This window comes from Antechinus flavipes, chromosome 5, assembly GCF_016432865.1.
Source record: "Antechinus flavipes isolate AdamAnt ecotype Samford, QLD, Australia chromosome 5, AdamAnt_v2, whole genome shotgun sequence".
NCBI lineage: Eukaryota > Metazoa > Chordata > Mammalia > Dasyuromorphia > Dasyuridae > Antechinus > Antechinus flavipes.
This window is the reverse complement of record NC_067402.1, coordinates 96,480,591-96,501,185: the sequence shown is the minus strand read 5'-3', so window position 1 is coordinate 96,501,185 and position 20,595 is coordinate 96,480,591. Positions and strand designations below refer to the sequence as shown.

The 20,595-nt window shown below is 34.9% G+C and overlaps 1 protein-coding gene and 1 long non-coding RNA gene across 2 annotated transcripts; one reads left to right on the top strand and one right to left on the bottom strand.

Moving 5' to 3' along the window:
• Nucleotides 1-569: 569 nt before the first annotated feature.
• On the bottom strand, nt 570-17,930 carry LOC127537863 (uncharacterized). Its single transcript, XR_007947625.1, has 3 exons — nt 17,684-17,930; nt 17,438-17,546; nt 570-990 (listed from the first exon to the last, which is right to left on the bottom strand). It is a non-coding gene; the product is annotated as an uncharacterized LOC127537863 (long non-coding RNA).
• Nucleotides 17,931-18,091: 161 nt separating this feature from the next.
• LOC127537793 (NEDD4 family-interacting protein 2-like) lies at nt 18,092-19,215 on the top strand. Its single transcript, XM_051961063.1, has one exon. The coding sequence runs from the start codon at nt 18,187-18,189 to the stop codon at nt 18,946-18,948; it is 762 nt and encodes a 253-aa protein (XP_051817023.1). The 5' UTR covers nt 18,092-18,186; the 3' UTR covers nt 18,949-19,215.
• Nucleotides 19,216-20,595: the final 1,380 nt, after the last annotated feature.

The following is a 20,595-nucleotide window of genomic DNA, read 5'->3' as shown; positions in this document are numbered from 1 at the left end:
ACTATCAGATTCCACTTTTCTTTGATTTCTTACAATTAATAATACTACACCATTCCAAGTTATTTTCTTTATTTGACTTTTATTTGGATCATTGAGGGATGGTAGGGCACTGAAATTCTACATATTGAAACACCATACAACTTTTAAACTTGAGAATGCCTTTCTCCTAGTGATCTGTGATGCATATCAATATTTCATTTTGTTTCTGGGTGAATTTCTTGCTTTATTTGCTATAGCTTAATATCTAGGTTTTTATAAAATCATGATTTCTTTTTTTTCTGAGAGACATATGATGCTTAAATTATCTTGATGTATCCTGTCTTTAATATCAATTGCTTAAACTTATATAGAATTTACATGTTCATCCAGATCTATTGTCTTTTGTGTTCTACTATTTTTTCTTTCATCTTTATATTTTTTTAGTTTAAAAAGTATTATTCTCTTTGTTTCTAATATGTCAGAAAGATTCTGTCATGTATTTTAAATTGTTTTCCTTAGTGAAATTTTTTTCTTTTCTTTTCTTTTCTTTTTTTTTTTTTTTTTTTTTTTTACTGAGGCAATTAGAGTTAAGTGACTTGCCCAGGGTTAACAACTAGAAAGTTTTAAGTGTCTGAGCTCAGATTTGAACTCAGGTTCTCCTGACCAGGGCTGGTGCTCTATCCACTGCACCACCTACCTGCCCCAAATTCTTCTTTTAAATTTCTCATTCTGAATCTAATTTGCCTCATAATTTCTATCTTAAGATTTTTTCCCCTTTTAAATCATCCAGAATTAATTGTTTGCCATTGTTTCATTTTTTTTTGGGGGGGGGGGATTGCTACAGAATTATCTAACTCTCTTGCACATTAGGATGTTTTGCTTTATTTTATTTTATTTTTTAAAGCATACCTTTTTCCACTGCCTACTGCCTTTGAATAGTTTCATGCCTTGTTTTTCTCCCCACATTCCTGGCCTTTGTTTTTTTCCTGTTGGAAGGCGGAGTCTCATTTTCTAAAACGTAAAAAACAAAACAAAACAAAATACCTAGAGAAAGACTGATTCAGCTGATTTTATAATTCACATTTCCATAGACATGGAAACATCTGCATTTCTATCTGTTTTTGCCTCTTTGTTGCCTTTATCCTCTGAGAGTTGTACCCTCTTTCTTTCATTTAAGTGGAAAGAATCAATGTTTCCCATTTTATTATATTATTATAGGACATATTATATGTCCCCCATTATTATTATAGTATTACATATACATATTATAGGACACTGGAAGTTCTAAGTCATTATTATAAGGGTAAAAATAGGGGATATTCTGTCTGAATCACAAATTTACTGCGTTATTTGCTCTATATGCAGAGCATGTGGGAGAGCAAAGCATATAGAATAAGATTTTGTTAAGTGAGAAGTATGTTCTACCTTCTGGCCTAGATTTAAAAAAAAAACATATTGAAACCATCCTAGACACTTGAATCTAGGCTAAAAGTTCAACTGGTGATATTGCTTCCTACACTCCTGAGTGCAAATAGATATGAGATTTTTAACTAATACTAAATAAGTACTTTGTTAAATATCATATATTCTACAAATCTTTCATTTTATTCCACTTTAAACTTAAGTTATCTGAGGACTGGCCTGATTTAGACATGATCCACAACAGAGCTTTAGGGTTCAGTCTAGTCAATTCTTCAGTGAGGTCTTTAATATTTAAATTAATGACGACAACTAGCATTTGTATAGCATTTCTGTATTTGCAAAGCACTCTATTGTAACCTAAGGATGCATGAGATTGATGAAATTGATTCATTCACTACAAGACAGCTCCATAATTGGGGGGCTCCGAAGGAAAAAGTGGGAGAAAAGACTTCTAGGCTGCCTATCAAATTGATGGTCTACAGAGTCCTTATGCTGACCTCAGTGCTTTATGTATGTGAAAACTGGACAGTCTACTAGCACCATGCCAAGAAATTGAATTGCTTCCATTTGAAGTCTTAAGATTCTGGAGATCACCTAGACAGATAAGGTACTGGACATTGCATTTCTTTCATTAACTAAATTCCCAAGCATTCATCCTCTACTACAGAAAGCACAAGTCTGATGGGCTCCTCAAGTTATTCAAATGCCATTGAATGACTATTTTTACAGGGAAAACACTCAAGGCAGATGCTGCCATCATGGTCAGAGGAAGAAATACAAGGATGCTCACTGAAACTTTGGAATCAATTGTGAGACATGGGAAGCAATAGCAAAAAATCACCCAGCACAGTGTGCCCACATTATAAAAGATGTTGTTTTATGAGTAAAGTGGAATGGGAGTAGCTAAAACTAGATATGAAATGCACAAATTTAGAGACATACCTACTCCAAATGTTCATATGACTATTTGTGCCCAAACTGTGGTACAACCTTCTGAGTTCCTATTGGTCTGATCAAAGGCCAGGAATGTGGGAAGAAAAACAAGACATGAAATTATTCGAAGGCAGTATGCAATGGAAAGAGGTATGCTTTTTAAGACAGACAGAAATCCTGAGGTGGAATTCTGGTGCTTTTGTTCTCTTTCTGTATAATCTCGACATTTGTGATCCTACTTGAGAAGGGACACCAACCAACTAACCAGTGTATAAAACAACTCTGCAAGTTAGGTATATTATCATTCTCTTTTTACAAATGAAAAAAAAAATCAAGAGTAAAATTAACCTGCCCAAAACCATGCAGGTATCCAGCATCTGAGGCAAGATTCAGAATCAGATCTTAAGTGCAGTATTCTACTATGTAGATTAGTTGTTTTCATATGTGACTTTTTTTCTCTTGTTATTTTGTTTTATTCATTTGCTCTTCTCCTCAAATATTCAGTCATAATATGACTCAGAAATACATACATTACTGTTTAGTGGAAATAGATTTAGATAAAAAAAAAAACTTGAGATGGAATTCTGGTGCTTTTGTTCTCTACCTGTATATCCTTGACCAAGTATTTAACTCTTCTGGACCTCAATTTCCTCATCTTTAAAACAAACATATTGGACTAGATTGTCTCCAAGATCTCTTTCGACTCCAAATCATAACTACTCCTTCCAATCTCATTCCCCCTCTTTTTATCTGTAGCCAACACTTTGTCTCTATCTGTCTCTCTCCTCTCCTTTTTTTTCTCCCTCTCCTCCTTCTCTCTCTCTCCCCCCTATCTCTCTCTGTCTCTGTGTCTGTGTCTCTGTCTCTCTCTCCCCTGTCTTTCTCCCCGACCTTCTCCTCTTCCTCCCTCCCTTTCTCTTCCTTCATCTCTCCTTTCCTTCCTTTCTCTCGCTCTTCCACTCTTTCTTACTCTCTTTCTCTCTTGTATGCTTCCTCTTTCCCATCTAATTTCAAGATATTGCAATTTGTGTCTTAGTCTAGTGCTTAAGGACTTAAGCATGACTCCCTTTGCTTATTTCATCAAGTACAAAACTCTTCATGATCTAGTTTTCCCTTTCTTCTAAAAACACAGTAGTCATTTTCAATTCTTCGACTTTTGTTATTTTTGTAACTGTAGCAACCTCCATTCTTGTTCCTGCTTAGATAAATCTAATTCATCCTCCAATATTTAAATAAAGTTTCACTTCCTGAGGACTTCTGCTATTCTACACTATTGCTAGCAATTAAAATAGGGGCAAAGGAATACAACTGAGACTTTATACCAAAAGTAAGATCTAAAAACCTCTACCCACATATGGGTCAATGAAGAAAAAATATTTAGAACAGCAATTTAGTAAGTACTATTTTACAATGATTATTCTGATCTATCCTGTGGGAAAGTTATGATGAAATACATGAAATTAAATAGAGGTAAACAGAGAAGAACTCGGTGAGACTTCAGGGACTAAACTTAACTGATATGGTTGTCCTTTGTATCATTACCTTTGAAGTCTGACCGTTGTGGCTGATGATAACTTTTTTCTTTGTTTTAAAATTTTAATGGTATTTTATTTTTCAAAATACATGTAAAGATAGTTTTCAACATTAATTTTTGTAAGAATTTATGTTCCAAATTTTTGTTCATCCCTACTTTACCTCCCTCTTCCCCAATGTCTTAAGTTAAATATGCACAATTGTTTTAAACATTTCCATATTTCTCTTATTATACTAGAAAAACCAGACTTAAAGGGGAAAAACCATTGAGAAAGAAAACAAACAAACAAAAAAAACGGTGAGATCCATATTCAGTCTCTATAATTCTCTCTCTAGATGTGGATGGAATTTTCCATCCCAAGTCTAATGGGATTTTGAATAATTGTTATTTACAATTGGGGGGATATAAAACATTTACCATTATCTTTTGCAATTATTATCTTAGCCAATCTAAGAAGTGTAAAGTGGCACCTCAGACTTGTCTTAATTTGCATTTCTCTAATCAATAGTGATTTACAGCATTTCTTTTCATATGACTAGAAATGGCTTTAATTTCATCTCAAAATTGTCTGTTTATATCCTTTGACCATTTATCAACTGGGACATGACTTGTATTCTTATACATTTGGGCCTGTTCTTTATATATTTAAGAAATGAGGCCTTTTAAGATGACAGTTGGGAAATGGCTGAATAAGTTATGGTATATGAATGTTATGGAATATTATTGTTTATAAAAATGATCAGCTGAATGATTCCAGAGGGGCCTGGAGTGGACTTATATGAACTGATGCTGAGTGATATGTATAGAATCAAGAGAACATTATACACAGCAATGATAAGATAATATGATGATCAATTCTGAAAAACTTGGCTCTTTTCAATAGTGAGGTTGATTCAGACCAGTAACAATGCTCTTGTGGAGAGAGCCATATGTACCCAGAAAGAGGACTGTGATGACTGAGTATGGCTCACAACATAGTATTTTCACCTTTTTGTTATTTTTGGTTACTTTTTTTCTTTCTCATTTTCTTTCCTTTTTATTCTGATTTTTTAATGCACCATGATCATTGTGGAAATAAGTATAGAAGAACAGCATATATTTAACATATTGGAATACTTGCCATCTAGGGGAGGAGGTGGGAAAAGGGAAGAAAAAAAAAGATGGAACGTAAGGTTTTGCAAAGGTGAATGTTGAAAACTATCTGTGCATGTTTTAAAGGTCCTATCTTGATCTTTCTCTCCTATGAATTCCTGTTGCATTATAAGCCAATACCATATAGTATAAACTACTAATAGACCAATAATGTCTTCTTATCCTAATTGTTTCAAATTTTCTTGATGTGAAGAAGCATATAGGCTTTTTTTTAACTCTACAGTATCCAGAAGAATCTGATATGCATAGCAGTAGTTCAGTAAATGTACACTCTTGATAGCAATTTGATATTCCTTTTGGTTGATTAACTGAAGATTAAAATTCTAAGATATCTTTGTGAAGAGACGCAACTTCCTTCCAGGGATCGCTGTCAGAAAAACCTCAAAGCTTCGATTAATTGAAAGATAGTTTATTAGAAAAAATTTCCCTTATCCCTATTTTGTTTGATGATTAGTTTGGGTGCTGGAGTTTTTTGTTCTGTTTTGATCCCATTTCCAGGTTTTTTTTTTTTTTTTAAGTCGAAATAAAGTTTACATTTATAACTCTATATAATTACCTATCACATTAAACATTCAAAATTATGTTGACTTATTTCAGAAATTGACCCAAAAGTGACAATGAATTTTATTTAGACCAAGAGGGATGTTCAATTGAGCTCTTGTAAAAGTCTATGTAGTAAACATACCTCTGCATTTGATAAATGTTTATATATCAAATTTATTTATATAATGTACAAGCTTCCTGGGCACAATTATAGTGTTTCAATTATACTTTAACATTGCTTACAAGGGTTTAGGCAGTGTTTTGCACATAGATGGTGATCAGAAAACTTGAATCAAATAGGCATATTTTGAAATTTATGGAACTTTATGAATAATCATCCCTGACAAAAGACTCACCGTGTATTTCTTGGAATATTATCTGTACAATATACAATGGTGAGAAGGTTAGAAAATTAAGAAAGGTAAGTGCTTAAGTTAAGTGGAATGAGGTTCTCTATTAAAATCATATCTCCATTCTGTTTCACTGAATGTCACTAAGTCACTGAAGTAGAAAATGAAAACATCTCACATTAGACCTTCTTTAGGAGGTCAGGTCTTCAGTATACTCAATTTCTCAATCGATATATTCCCATATATTCTATGGTTTGGAGAGAGAGACTGGACAAAGAGATGAATTCTTGCTATAGATTCTAAAATTTCTCTGAATCCTTTAGATGCATCCAATGAGCATGCAGCATGCCTCAATAAGCAGCAAAATGCTTGTAGGTTAGTGAATAATTCATTCCTTACAGAGAAAAGGTCACAAAGCAGTGGAAATAAACTTGTCAGATTTTCCTTGAATTAATATCAGTCAAATAAACTTCAGAAGAAAATATAGGCTAAATTGTGGCACTAAGAAGCTGCAATGATGCCATCACATCATCTAAATAATAAATAGGGGAAAGACAAGTAAAATCTTCAAGTAACAGAAAGTCTCCTAATATGCCCAGGTAGATGGATGTCTTAATTGATCCTCCATTCTATTTTTTAGATTTCTGCCACAGAATGGAAAAGAACATACAGTTTATACTTTCAAGAGTAGCAATATGGCAAAGCAACATGTTGGCAAGAAAAAAAAAGAATATATATGTAAATCTGAAATCACTAAAATAAGTCAATACCCAAACACGTTCTTTCCCACTTTTCTAAGTATTATTAATAACATTCTTTCAAATCAGACACGGAAGATCTAGCTTTTTTATATGTATGTGTACACACACACACACATACGTTTACATATACACTAGTAGGAAGAATTCTAGAATTGAATTTGAAAGACCTAAATTGAATCTGATATATTGTCATTTTAAGAGAGATAAGAGGACAAATTGTTTTATTATCTGTAGGCCTTATTTTCTTCATCTGAAAATTGGGAGAGATAAATTACAATGATCTTTATGTTCCCTTATAGGCTATGGTCTACATAGTCTTTAGCACTCTTCTAGACAGCATACAAGAGGAAACAAAATACAACTTCTCAAAAATTGCTACAATCTTTTTGTATCAAGTCCCCACCCAGAACACAGAAACACAAGTCTTTTCTTCCCAAAACTGCTGAGTAATACCCCTTTAATAATTTTGTTGTTCTCTAACTCCCTACATTATATTAAACAAATAGAAATAATATTTTTTGTTTGATTTTCCCCCCAGCTATCTGACAAATCATGAAAAAGTGTTGGAATGATAAGAACCCAGGTATCTCCTAATTAATGTAGTTCAGTGTGGTTGAAAACACTTATTCTTAATGCCTTGATGAGGAATGGTCAAAAAAATCAACACGGCAATAGCACATTACCAATAAAGATAAAAGAGTTAATATGAAATTAAGAACCATAATAACAAAATAAGTCAAAAACTGTAATACAGCTCTCAATATCACATGGATTTAAGCTTATGTTGGGCAAACTGGAACCCTGAAAAAAATTCCATGCAGTAAGAAATCTGATATATTTAGTGCTTAACATAAATTAGCTCTATTCCCCACCACACTTATTTGAATGATCTATGATTCATGTATATGTCCTATACCAATGAAGATTTTTAAAAAAATAAAAAAAAAACCTCTACCCTGTCTTTCTTTCAATTCATGTTCATGATCAAGTCCCTTACAATGTATCCAATATAGTGTAGAGTATATCTCCTGTTATATTTTCTTGATCACTAATATGGTATTGAAGGTATCCATCCCATTTACTTTTCTAGTCATATACATCCTTGGTCATTCTTTTTATGAAACTTCTGACATGTAAGTTATCACAGTTGTGTCCAACTTAAGAACCCCCATGCATTATTCCATTCTTCTTTGAATTGCTTGTAATTTGCATTACTTTGAAAGACTACTGTTAGAGAACATTACCAGAAGAATTGATATTTAAATAAATTAGTTTTGTCCTATCTCAAACCTAATTGTTATGACTGAACCAGGGGCACTAAAGTAAAAGCAGAATGAAGTCCCAAAGGCATAACAATATACATAAAAATATAGGAAGCCCCCCAAAACACATAACCTTTAGCAAAATGGATCCATTCAGCTCTTCTGATACCCTATAGTGGATGATGATTGTACACTCACTCAGCCCCTGAATCACAGATGTAGCAGATCAATTCTCTGCTGCTTGTGCTAATTTTAGCCTGCCAATTAGCACCAAGAAATAGGTCCTCCATCAGCCAGTACAATTCCATAGGTGGAACCAGTTATACCAAATGGAGAAGTTTGGAACGCCGTGGATTATAATGTCCGGACTAACTCTTGGAGTGTCTCAGGATCAGTCAGAGTCCTGATCAATCAAAGTCCTTGGTCTTTAGGGGAAGAAGTTGTTATGGGCCAGAACTTGAAACAAGGTACTAAGTGGAATTGAGGAGACAATGGTTAAATATAGGTTAGCATTGATTTAATTCTATAATAAACAGTGGTTTCCTACTGATATAATGATTGGTTTATACTCAGTGTGGAACATATAAGAGGAACTCACAGCCACATTCATTCATCCCATCTCATATCATCTGGTGGCAGGCTCTCCTCCTTCACTTCTCCCTTGAAACCAAGACTCTGGAAGGCCTCCAGAAAACTAACTGAGCCTCAAGTGAAGAAGATAAGACTTTGAAAGAGAAAATAAAGGATTTGGACTCTAACACCTGCCTGTACTTGTGTTGATTACTGAACTGAACGGAAGGTTGCTCTAGAGACCCCAAGAAAACTTAACCAAGGAGAACATTTCATTTTGGTGCCTGAACATGGGACCAAGAACCTACATCTGTGAAATTAGGATGAGTACAAAAATAGACAAGGAAACTTTGTTAAGGGCTAAAGTAGTATTCCAGCTAAAATGGGACAAATATTTAGAAAAGACATTTCTCCATCAAAAGGAAAATGTATTGAAAGCTTGGTCAGACTGATAAAAAAACAAGGTTTGATTGTAACACAATCAACACTATCTATGAAGCAGCTTATGAAAAGATTACAAAAAGCACTGGTTAAGGCTAAAAAAGGACAGGATATATTTTATTTTTATTTAATAAATGCATATCCTGTAATTGAAGAGCTTGACTCTTTGGGTCAACACAGGAGAAGATACACTCCTTTTGATCTGGAAAAAATTAAGGATTTGAAAAAGGGTTGCACTCTTTATGGGGCTACATCATCTTATGGTAAGATGTTATTAGAGAATTTGGCTTATGAAATTTTAACTCCCAGTGATTGGAAATCTATAACAAGCACATGTTTAGAACCTGGACAAACTTGTTATGGCTTTCAAAGTATAGTGAATTATGTAGCATTCAAGCCCAACGAAATAAGCAAACTGGAGTTACTACTCCAATCACCTTTGACCAACTAGCAGGTGAAAGTCAGTACTCTGACAAATTCATTATGTTTTCATTCAGGACAATTAATTCAGGACAATTAATTACCCCATAGCAGTGTATGAGCAAATTGCTACTGCTGCTATAAAAACTTGGGGTACCCTCCCAGTCTCCCAGTGTGTGTGTGTGTGTGTGTGTGTGTGTGTGTGTGTGTGTATATATTTTTTTTTTGTTAATGTCTACAAGAATATGCAATAGGTAGAACATTACACATAACCCTTTATCTAAAACTCTCTTTGAATGAAGAAGTATCAGTGGAGGAAACAGGAGACAGAAACACCCAGAAAAGTCTAGATATTGAAAAATTTTTTCCATGTAGAGTTAAGTTGAAGATGACCATGAGAGATTTGCCTTGAAAATTATTCCACTAATACCAATTTTTGGTCACTTTGTGTGAAAATTCTTTGTCCAGTCAATTCATTTTTATCTATGTAACTTGTATAGTTTGGAGTAATATATTTTTCTTTCTTTTGATTTTCTAGTACTTTTTATTAAAATTGTTTTTTATATCAATTGTTTCATTTAATTTTTATTTTATTAGAAAAATGAAAAAAAATAACAGAAAAGGAAAACAAACAAACAAACAAAAAGTCCAGAACATTGTTGTGTGCCTAGCAGAACATCAGGAAAGATGCAAAATATATAACATTAAATTTTCAGTTCAAGAATGGATATATAATAGCAGAAGAAATTATATTAATGAATATCTTTTGTTTCCATGTAGATTGTTCTTTTGTTCTTTGCAGGTACTTTTTTTTGAACTTTATTCTTTTCCTTTCTCTCCCTCCCAAACAGAAAGGGCATATTTATGGAAAAAAAAATACATGTGCCCCTCCATACACACACACCCCTCTTTCCTATCCTTGCTCTTTGATTTAATCCTATTCCTTAACTTGCCTTGCTATTAACTTTCCCCAGTTTAAGAATCTTTCCTCTTGTCTTCTTCCCCCAACTTTGCTTTCCCCTTCATTCATCCCTTTCCCCTTATTTCTTTATAGGTTTTTGAGGATGCTGTACCACTTTATGATATTGCCTTTATAATCCATTCCCAATGTGAGTAGGTTTTCAGAACTATGAGCTCCCTTTTTCCCTCCAGTTCCTCTGTCTACTCTTCCTTTACATCTCATTTATAAAACATAATTACTATTTTGACCTTAATCCTCCTCTTATCTTTCTTCTTAACCTCTCTTATTGCTGATGTAAATCTTAAACATAAGGTATATATTTTCCATATTAAAAAAAACATAAACAGGGGCAGCATTAATGGGTGTAATGCATAGAACACCAACCTTTAAGTCAGGATGAGCTGAGTTCAAATCTGCCCTCAGACACTTAACACTTGCTGGCTGTGTTTACCCTGGGCAAGTCACTTAACCCTCATTGCCTCAGGGGGAAAAAAAAACAAACAATTTGTCCATGTTAAGTTCCTTGAAACTTATCATTGGTATTGACTCTTATATGTTAATTTTTCTATTATGTTCCAGTTTGGTTAAAGGTCCTGAAAATCTGCAAGTTCATTGAATGCCCATTTTTTTCTTCATTCATTATGAATAATTTTGTTTCATATGAATTTTTTGGCCACAGGCATAGTTCTTTTGATTACCATATGACTCTAGGACCTGTGTTTTGTTTTGTTTTGTTTTTTTGTTATTGTTGGTGCTAAATCCTGTAAAATTCTAATTGTAGCTCCAGCACATTTGAATTGTTTTTTCTTGCTTTTTGCAAAATTTTCTTTGATGTTGGCTTCTGAAATTTAGGAATATGCCTATGTGTTTTCCTTAGAGGATCTCTTTGAGGTGGTGAACAGTGGATTTTTTCTATTTCTACTTTCTCCTCCCATTCTATAACTCCAGGATCATTTTCTTTTATTATTTATTGTATTGCATTATTGTCTCAAAATACTTTTTTGGGGGGTCACAACTTTCTGGTAGTCCAATTATTCTTATATTTTTTCCTTCTTGATCAGTTCTCCACATCTGTTGTTTTCCTTATGTTTCACATTTTGTTCTATTTTTTTTTTTCATTCTTTATGTTGTTTTGTTATTTCTTGGTTTCTTATGACTTCACTGGCTTCCCCTGACCAATTTTAATTTTCAAAGTAGTTTTCTTCTTTAAGCCTTTTTATCTCCTTTTCTAGTTGGTTAACTTTTTTTTTTTCATAATAATTTTGGGAGGGTTGGATAATTTTTATTTTAGTTTTTCCTCAATGCCTTTCATTTGATTTTTAAATTCATTTTTTGATTTCTTCTATGAATTCTCTTTGGGAAAGGAGTCATTTCATGGTACTCTCTAGGAGAAAGGGTTTTTTTTTTTTTTTTTTTTTTTTTAACTGTAGTGTAATACTCTGAAGATGAACCTCAGTCTTCCCTGTTCCCACAGTAAGTTTCTATAGCTGGGTTGGTTTTCTTTGCAGATTTTTTTTTTTCAATTAAGAAATGTTAGTGTAAGCACCTCTAATCATGGGGTGGGGTGGTGATCCCTCCAGCTTCACCTTCAGCTCTCCCATCTGACCTGAAAGTCCAAACCAAATGCTCTCTCCTCTTTCAAGTGCTTGCAGCCAGCAGCATCCCTCCCCTTCTGACTCTGTACTCACCTGATGTGCTGGCTCCTTCTTGACAAAGGCTACTTCTCTGAAGCACAGTTGGGCTTAGAGTTCCCAATTATTCAAGATTCCCTTGTTAAGTGAACAAGGTAGTCAAAGTTTGACTTAAGACTCCCAACTCCACAGCAGTCCAGAAGGTAGAAGTTCTTGTGATTCGTCCTGAAACTCCAACCAAACTCAAGTCACCCCAGGATTCCCTACTTGGTGGTTCTGCAGAACTAGCCTGGAGTATTTGCACTTCCCAAGAATTAATTCCTGGCCTGGGGTCTTTCTCTGGTAAGGAAGACCCTTGCTCTGCCCCAAGTTTTCTTGATTTTTCATCAGTCTATGTTTATCCTGAGATACCAGTTTGATCTATTTGTGGGGAAAATCTGAAGGGCTTGAAATTTATTGACCTACTCTTCCATCTTCCCAGAATCCTTGCTCATATCAATTGTTTCTTGGCTGAATAAATGAGAACAGGAACTTGCCCATAAGCAAGAAAATCAGAATGACTCTGGAGGTAGGACATATTGATGACTATAGTTGTTCTGTTTCCAATGACAGATCAGGTGCAAACAGAGAGGTATAAACAACAGATTGAGTCAGGACATAGTAATAATTTGTGATAACAAAGGGGATAATTCAATAATTCTTGAAAGTTTGCAAAATACAAGCTTATTCATTGTGTAAGGTATGTAGTAAGAGCTGCTATTATTTTAGTTTTATGGATGGAGTAGCTTAGGCTCAGAGCAGTTAAAGTGTCCTGGGAAACATATCTAAGAATGATCAGAAGAAGAGCAGATATTATACTTTTCCCACAATACTACAAAGCCCCAACATATACAGAGTAAGCCCTATTATTCCGTTGGTAAAGAACACTCCCCATAACAAGATTGGTATTCTCTTCAACTTTACAATTTAAGTGACTTGCCAAGGATGACACAGTCACTATGTATCAGAAAAGTTGGACACTAACCTAGGTCTTCCTATTTCCAAGACCATATCTCTATATTAGATTTTTTTTAAATCTATCTCCTATATATGATTGAAGAGACATTGATAAATGTAATCAGTTGTATTTAAAATTTCTGATGATATATTTTGCTTGGCACTGATTTAATTTTACCAAAATAGGGGAAAAAAGCCTCTTCTCTCAGAAGGGTTTTAACATCAGGTTATGTTCTTGTTTGACTAATAGCTTTTAAATGAGGGATAAGGGTAGACTGTATTAACTCAGAGTCTTTTCCAATTTTATGACACATAATTAAATTATTCTAGTCACATAAAACTTTTGAGGGAGAAAGGCACGGAGTTGTGCAGGTAGGAAAACAAAATCCCTTTTAAAATAAATGCCTCATTATTGATTTAAGAAAAGAAATCCACTAGATTTTATAGTTAAAGGTTTTTTTTTTAAAAAAAAAAAAGCATCTCACTTTCCTTTCACAAATATGACAGAAGAATGATGCAAATTATACATAAATGTACAGAAGATTTATAACCTAGGTGATAGAATCAATTAACTCAGGTAAGGAAGATCTCAATTCCAATCCTGCTTTACAAACTAGCTCTGTGATACTAGATAAGTCATAACTTCTTTCAGCCTTAGTTGTATTACTTGTAAAATAAGGATAATAACTTCACAGGGTTTTTTGACAATCAATTGAGATAATATAGGTTAAGAGTTTTATAATCCTTGATGTGCTATATTGTTTTAGCTTTTACTACTAAAATTGATCAATTTAACTATCTGAAAATTCTTTTGAGCTTATTCTAAGAGAGGAACCTCTATTCTGAAGCAAATATAAAACATTTCCCTCTGTCTGCCAGCATAAATCATTGCCTCTTTCACGGTTACCAGTTATATAATTATGAATATATAAGAATGAGGGTGTCTTTGTGTTATTTTCATTATTATTTATAAAATTTCAAACATCAAATGATGTAAGTTTTAAGACACAGTCAAACATAATTGATCCAGACCAAAATTTTATTTTCTATAATTCCCAAAAGGGGTGTCACATCACACTACTGACTTAGGTTAAGCTTACAATGTGCTAAAAACCTAGATCTTTCAGAACAGCAGTTGCATGCCTTCCTCATCTTAATCTTGTGAAATTGATTTTTTATTTTTAAGTATAAGAATTTACACTTATTCCTACTGAATTTCCTCTTAACAGATTCTGCCCAATAATCTAATTGTCAAGATGCTTTGTAACGTTACTATCTATCACTACTTTGGGGAAATTTTATAAGTGTAACATTTATCCCTTTATTATAGTTTTTGGTTAAAAATACTAAACAGTACACTGCCAATGAGAGATTTCTGAGATGTATTAAGGATCCTGTTACTTTGAAATTGAATAGGTACTTTTTTAATTTGGTCAACCAACCAGTTTTGACTTCATCTGACTATATTATTGTCTAATCCATATTTCTCCATAACTTTCATAAGAATGAGATATGGTCAACTTTAGCTCTAGCATTCCCTTCATCTATTAGTTTAGTAATCCTATTTTTTTAAAGAAATGAAATTTGTCTAGCATGCCCTATTTTCAAAGAAGCCATATTGGCTCTTTGTAATCCCTAAATCTTCACCATCTCTTCAATGATCCAATTGTGAACCTCTCCAGTAATACAAGTCAAGCTAACTGGACTATAATTGGCAGACTATTCTTTCTTCTTTTGAAAATCGATCTTGTGGTACCTCTCCAATTTCCCCTATCTTTCAAATACTACTGACAGTGGATCAGCAATTACATCTGCCAATTCTTTTAGGACTTACAGATGTAGTTTATCTGAGGCAAGTGATTTTAATTTATCAAGGGCAGCGAAGTGCTCTCTTCTAGCTCCTTATTTATCTTGGGAATTAACTCGTTAGTCATTTTTATCCTATGATTTCCAGTGCAAAGGCCACTCTCTTTCAATAGAGGAAAATAGAAAGAAAATAATTGAGGACACTATCTCTTGTTATATTTTCCCCCTTTAAGCAAAAGTCCTGGCACTTCTAAGCAAAAAGTCTTGCCACTTCTTTCTCTCTCTCTTTCTTTCTTTCTTTCTTTCTTTCTCTCTCCCTCTCTCTCTCTCTCTCTCTCTCTCTCTCTTTACTGTATACCTCTTTAAAAAAAATTTAAAAAAAAATCTATTTGCTACCCTTGTCTTTGTCAGGCTCAGTTCATTCTGAGTCTTAACACTACTGACTTTTTATTTTCAAAACTCTGTAACACTCCTATATTCATCTTTATTTTTACCTAGTCTTGCTTTCCATTTTCTGTGCCTTTCTTTGTAACATCTAATTTGGGTGGTGAATTCCTTGTACATCCTCACTGATCTCTTTAGACATATCCCATTTTCCTCCTCAATACGATTTTCCTTTATTTCTTCTGAACTTCATTCCTGAACATCTTCCATCCTTATAGACCTGACTTCTCCTACAATATTTTGCTTTATGAAAACTTTCCTATCATATCTCAAAACATATTGGAATCTGTTTCCCATAGTCTAAGGGAATATCACAGTATATTCCTATTTCCTTTCTTTTTATGACAAATTCTAGCATAAAGTCATTACTTTCCTTTGAAGATTATCATCATCAATAACCTCTTCCAAAGAAAGCACTTCAGTTTCTCTGACTTCCTCATATCCAATTTTTTTACTTGCAATAAAATTCCATTAGAAAATTTGTACAGAACTTCCCAAACAATAGGTGTTTATTTTCTTTCAAATTGTTACAACAAAAAACAAATAACTTTTCTTGTTAACTTCAGCACTCAGATTATTATTCCTCTCTTAACCTATTCCCTATCACTTGCTGTCACCCTGATTGATAAGTCTCCCTACTGAGGACCTATATGAAAGTCTGATGCAAGTCTTTTATCCTTCTTATATTTGTCTGTATCTCCATTTCCATATATTAGTTATCACCACAGTAAGACCTTAGACGTCTTTATCAGTTAAATTTGACCTCTAATACCAATTTGCTGTGCCCCAACTCTGACCACCTCCTTTTTACTTAGTACACCTTCTATTTTCACACTTCCCAAACCATTGGTTTATCAGGGTTTCTAATTGCTCGATGTCTATCAATTATTTACCTAAGTACAGTGGATTTCCTGTAAATTTGACTTCCTGGGCAAACCATTTTAATTTTTCCCTCACTAATTTTCCAGATTCCACTGGAATTTTATGGTACATATCCCCAAGCCTAAATGGTGGGATATTTTCAGGGTTTTCTGCAGTATAGTTCAAGAAAAATTGGTTCAATATATGTATACTCTATAGTTTCTTTGCTACCCTCAATCTTTCTTTTCCAAATTATCTGATACTTGCTTATGTCCACTACATGTCTTGCATTGTTACATAATGGGTGTATTATATGATTTTGCATATGTTTGTCTTTTCTGCCTAATTACATATTAAGAACTTTGAAGATATATTTTGACTTAAAAATAGGTGACAAGTACTTTCCCTCTGAATTCTGCAATAGATAATCTGACTACTATTACTTTCATTTTACAGAAAAAGAAAATTAGGATCAGAGTAATAACACAATTGTGTAACCATGAATTAAAAAAAACTAAACATCAAAATGAGAATTTACTAATTTATAGACCAAACATGGTAGTTCTTTCCTAAGGGTGCTGTTGTAAGGATGAAATAAGGTAACATTTGTAAACTACCTTGCAATCTGTAGCTTAATGTCAGCTTCATTGTTTTATATTTTTAACTTTCAAAGTCACATAGATTGAAATGACAGGATAGGGCTAAGAGAAATATACTGTATGTTTTGATTGAAATTCAAGGATTTTTTTTCCACTAAATTATATGGCAATACTAGGAGAATCCCCAATCTGTCAATCAATCAACTGGCTCCAAAGCATTTATTAAATATCTACCATATATCTGGGGTCTGTTTTAAGCTCTGTGGACACAGACATTATAAAGTCAAGCCTCTATTTTCAAGAAGTTTTACATTCTGCCAAGGACAAAATATTGGAAAAGTCCTACCAGTAGCTTTTTGAGTAAGATATCTTACATTACATATCTTATGATCCAACTTTCTCCTTTTACAAGGGAGGACCCAGATAAAAATGTGATTTGAGGCCACAAAGCCACAGGAACACTGAAACCTGAACTGGCTTTTTCAGGAGCCATGGTTTCTACATCAAGACTAACTGCATTTTCTAGGTCTACCCATTTACTCTTTTTTAAAGACTTGGATTCTAGCCTCATTAAAGTAAATAAATTGCACTTACAAATTCATCAGATCATTCCTTTAAGAGGTTCCCTGAGTTTATTCTACTTGGGCCTTAATTTTAGTTTACTCAAATGTGAAATTAGGGAGTTGGACTAGCTGACTTGAGGTCTCACTGGGAATTTTCATCTATGCCAATTCTTAATCTCAGATTTTTTTTTTTTATAAAAGACAGATACCTGTATTTCAGAATAATAGGTTTCCTTTGAATTCCTATGTATTTTATGCATTTGCAAACATTATTTTAAAAAGGGATCCACGAGCACCACAAGCCTTCGAAAGGAGTCCCTAAAACACACATAAAAAAGGTTAAGAAGCCATGCTCTACTCAAAGAGGCATCATATAGATTGTACAATGTTTTAATATTGACTAAAAAGCGCACACACACACACACACACACACACACACACACACACACACACACCTGGAGATAACTTGAGTCAATGAATTCTAAACGAACTTCTCTGAGCAGTCTCCTGGCACATCTACTACTCCGCAGTGCAGCTTCATTATAGAGTGGTTCAGTTTCCAGCAAGGGAAAGGCGGGAGGAGGCTTCCAGAGACTCATACATGCAGCCGCATTAAGTAGTTCTGGTTCCCCTCCCAAGAAGGCGGAAGGAGCGCCGCCCAGGCCCTAGCACGCCTCCCGGACAAAGGCGCGCTCACCTGCCGGCCCGGTAATTCACAACAGCACTAAGTAAAGGCGCGCGCGGAGGATTCCGTTGAGGCGGCGGCGGCCGCGGCGGGGAGTGAAGCGGCCCCGTCACGCGGCCGCGGCTGCAGCATCAATAGAGGCGGAAGGGACGCCGCGGGGCGGGGGTGGGGAGGGGGCGCCCTCGAGGCAGAAGGGGCGGAGAGCGGCGTGAGGCGGCCGAGGTGTGACAGGCGGGGGAAAGCACCTCGGTCTCCAATCCCGGGCCGGGCAGGATGGAACTTCGCCCTACCGTGAGCAACGGCTACCAAGTGCTTCGCAACGAAGAGAATGACCCGGAGTCCCCGGCCTTGGAGCAGCCTTCCACGTCCACGCAGATCACACCCCGGCCGACGCCGACGCCGACGCCTTCGCCTTCTGCCCCCGCACTGTCCTTCTCCAAATGGAGCCCCTCCCCGCCACCCTACGGCCTGGGCTCCCCGGAGGTGGAGACCGCCTCGGAAACCGAAGATCTCTGCGAGCCCTTCCCCGTGCCGCCCCCCTATAGTGTGGCCACGTCTCTGCCCACCTACGACGAAGCGGAGAGGGCCAAAGCAGCTGCCCTGGCCGCCAGCGCCGTGGCCTCCGGGGAGCCCACGCAGAGAGAAGACGACTTCGCTCCCAGAGACGACTCGACCGCCTCTTCGGACTCAGACCAGCTGCGGGTGGGCAACGATGGCATCTTCTTGGTGGCCTTCTTCATGGCCTTCATCTTCAACTGGGTCGGCTTTTGCTTATCCTTCTGCACCACCAACTCCATAGCCGGTAGGTACGGAGCCCTCTGCGGTTTCGGCCTCTCTTTGACCAAGTGGATCCTCATCGTCCGGTTCTCTGACTACTTTACTGGATACTTCAATGGACAGTACTGGCTTTGGTGGATATTTCTTTTGATTGGCCTCCTGCTTTTCTTCAGAGGATTTTACTGTTACCTTAAAGTCAGGAACATGTCTGAAAGGTTGGCCACTGCCAGTAGAACAAGATTTATCTTCTCGAATTAAGAAATGCATTGGGCCAGTCATTTGTTTCCTCTGATCTGTTTCCACTGATATCTCCAGATGATCTGTAATTCTCCAACTTAATGGGATGGAAGACTACTAATAATAGAAGATGGAAGAAATAGAGGCTTCAAAATAAATGACAGGGTGGTTGATGCTTAAATTTCAGTTATGTTAATTGTCTTAAACATTTTATCTTTTGGTTTTTGCTTTGTTTGGCATATTAGCTTAGTTAAAAGGGAGACCTGACATTAAATACCATGATATAAATGATGGAGGAAAAATGCAGTAAGACTTTGTTAATAAGAAAGTTATACTAAAGTGAATGTTAAGTCTTTTATGATATGTGTAACTTGTTGATCGTATAAAGGAATGGTAATCATAAGTTATATATCCATATATATATAAAATACTTGATACTGCAAAACTTGTTGAATTTTTTTCTACATTATCAGATAATTTCAGATTAATTAGGTCAACTAAATATGCTCACTTTAATGGATTCTAATCCATATGATAAGTATGCATATATAAAATAATGCATATATGTATATAGATATGTGCATAATTGGTTTTTTAAAAAGTATTACTAATTTAAGGAAGTTTATGGGAGGGATTAAACTTGGTCCAAGGTGTTGTCACACTCCAAATGTAGCAATAAGTATGCATATATATAAAATATAACATATATATGTGTGTGCATAATTGCTTCAAAGAAACTTGTAATATTAATTAAAGGAAGTTTGTGGGGAGGGGGATTTAACTTGGTCCAAGGTGTTGTCACACTCCAAAATTACTTCCATGCATAATTTCTTTATCATTTTCCAAAGAATTTTGTCCAAATAGTCTCCTCTAACTTGGATTCCGGTTATTTTTAATATAATAAAATCCATATGTATGTATTTACAACTCTTGAGGTGTTTAAAAATAGGACAATTTTTATGAGGTTAAAGGTATTTCAAATGGTCTTTTCAAGAAACATTTTTGTGATAACGTTAACCTAAAAAAGGTACTCACTTTCTAAATTTCTCCCACTATATTTAAAAAAAGTTTTTTTTATAGCGACAGCTATTGATTTAATCAATTCTTTGTAAAATTATTTTTCTAAGTTAATTAGCTTTTTTCAATTAAAAGTAATGTTTTGAGTTCTAAATTCTCTTTTCCTCCCTTCCCCCTCCAAGACAGCAAGCAATCAAATGTAGGTTATACATATACAAATATGTAAAACATTTCCTTAGTAGTCACTTTGTACAAGAAGACTTGGATGAAACAAAGTAAAAAAATAGCATAATTCAGTCTTTATTCAAACAATATCAGTTCTTTTTCTGGAGACACATAATATGTATCATTAGTCCTTTGGCATTGTTTTCAATCATTTTATTGCTGAGAATAAGTCATTCACTGTTCATCAAATAATAATGTTTCATCAAATGTTCTGTTTCTACTTATTTTGAATCCGTTCGTGTAAGTCTTTCCAGGTTTTTCTGGAATTACCCTGCCTGTCATTTTTGATATCACAGTAATACATAGCTTGTTTAGCCATTCTCCAGTTGATGGATTTCCCTTTATTTCCAATTCTTAGCCACCACAAAAAGAGCTATAAGTTAATTCACTCTTTAAGAATCTTCTTTAAAAAAAAAAAAAAAAAAG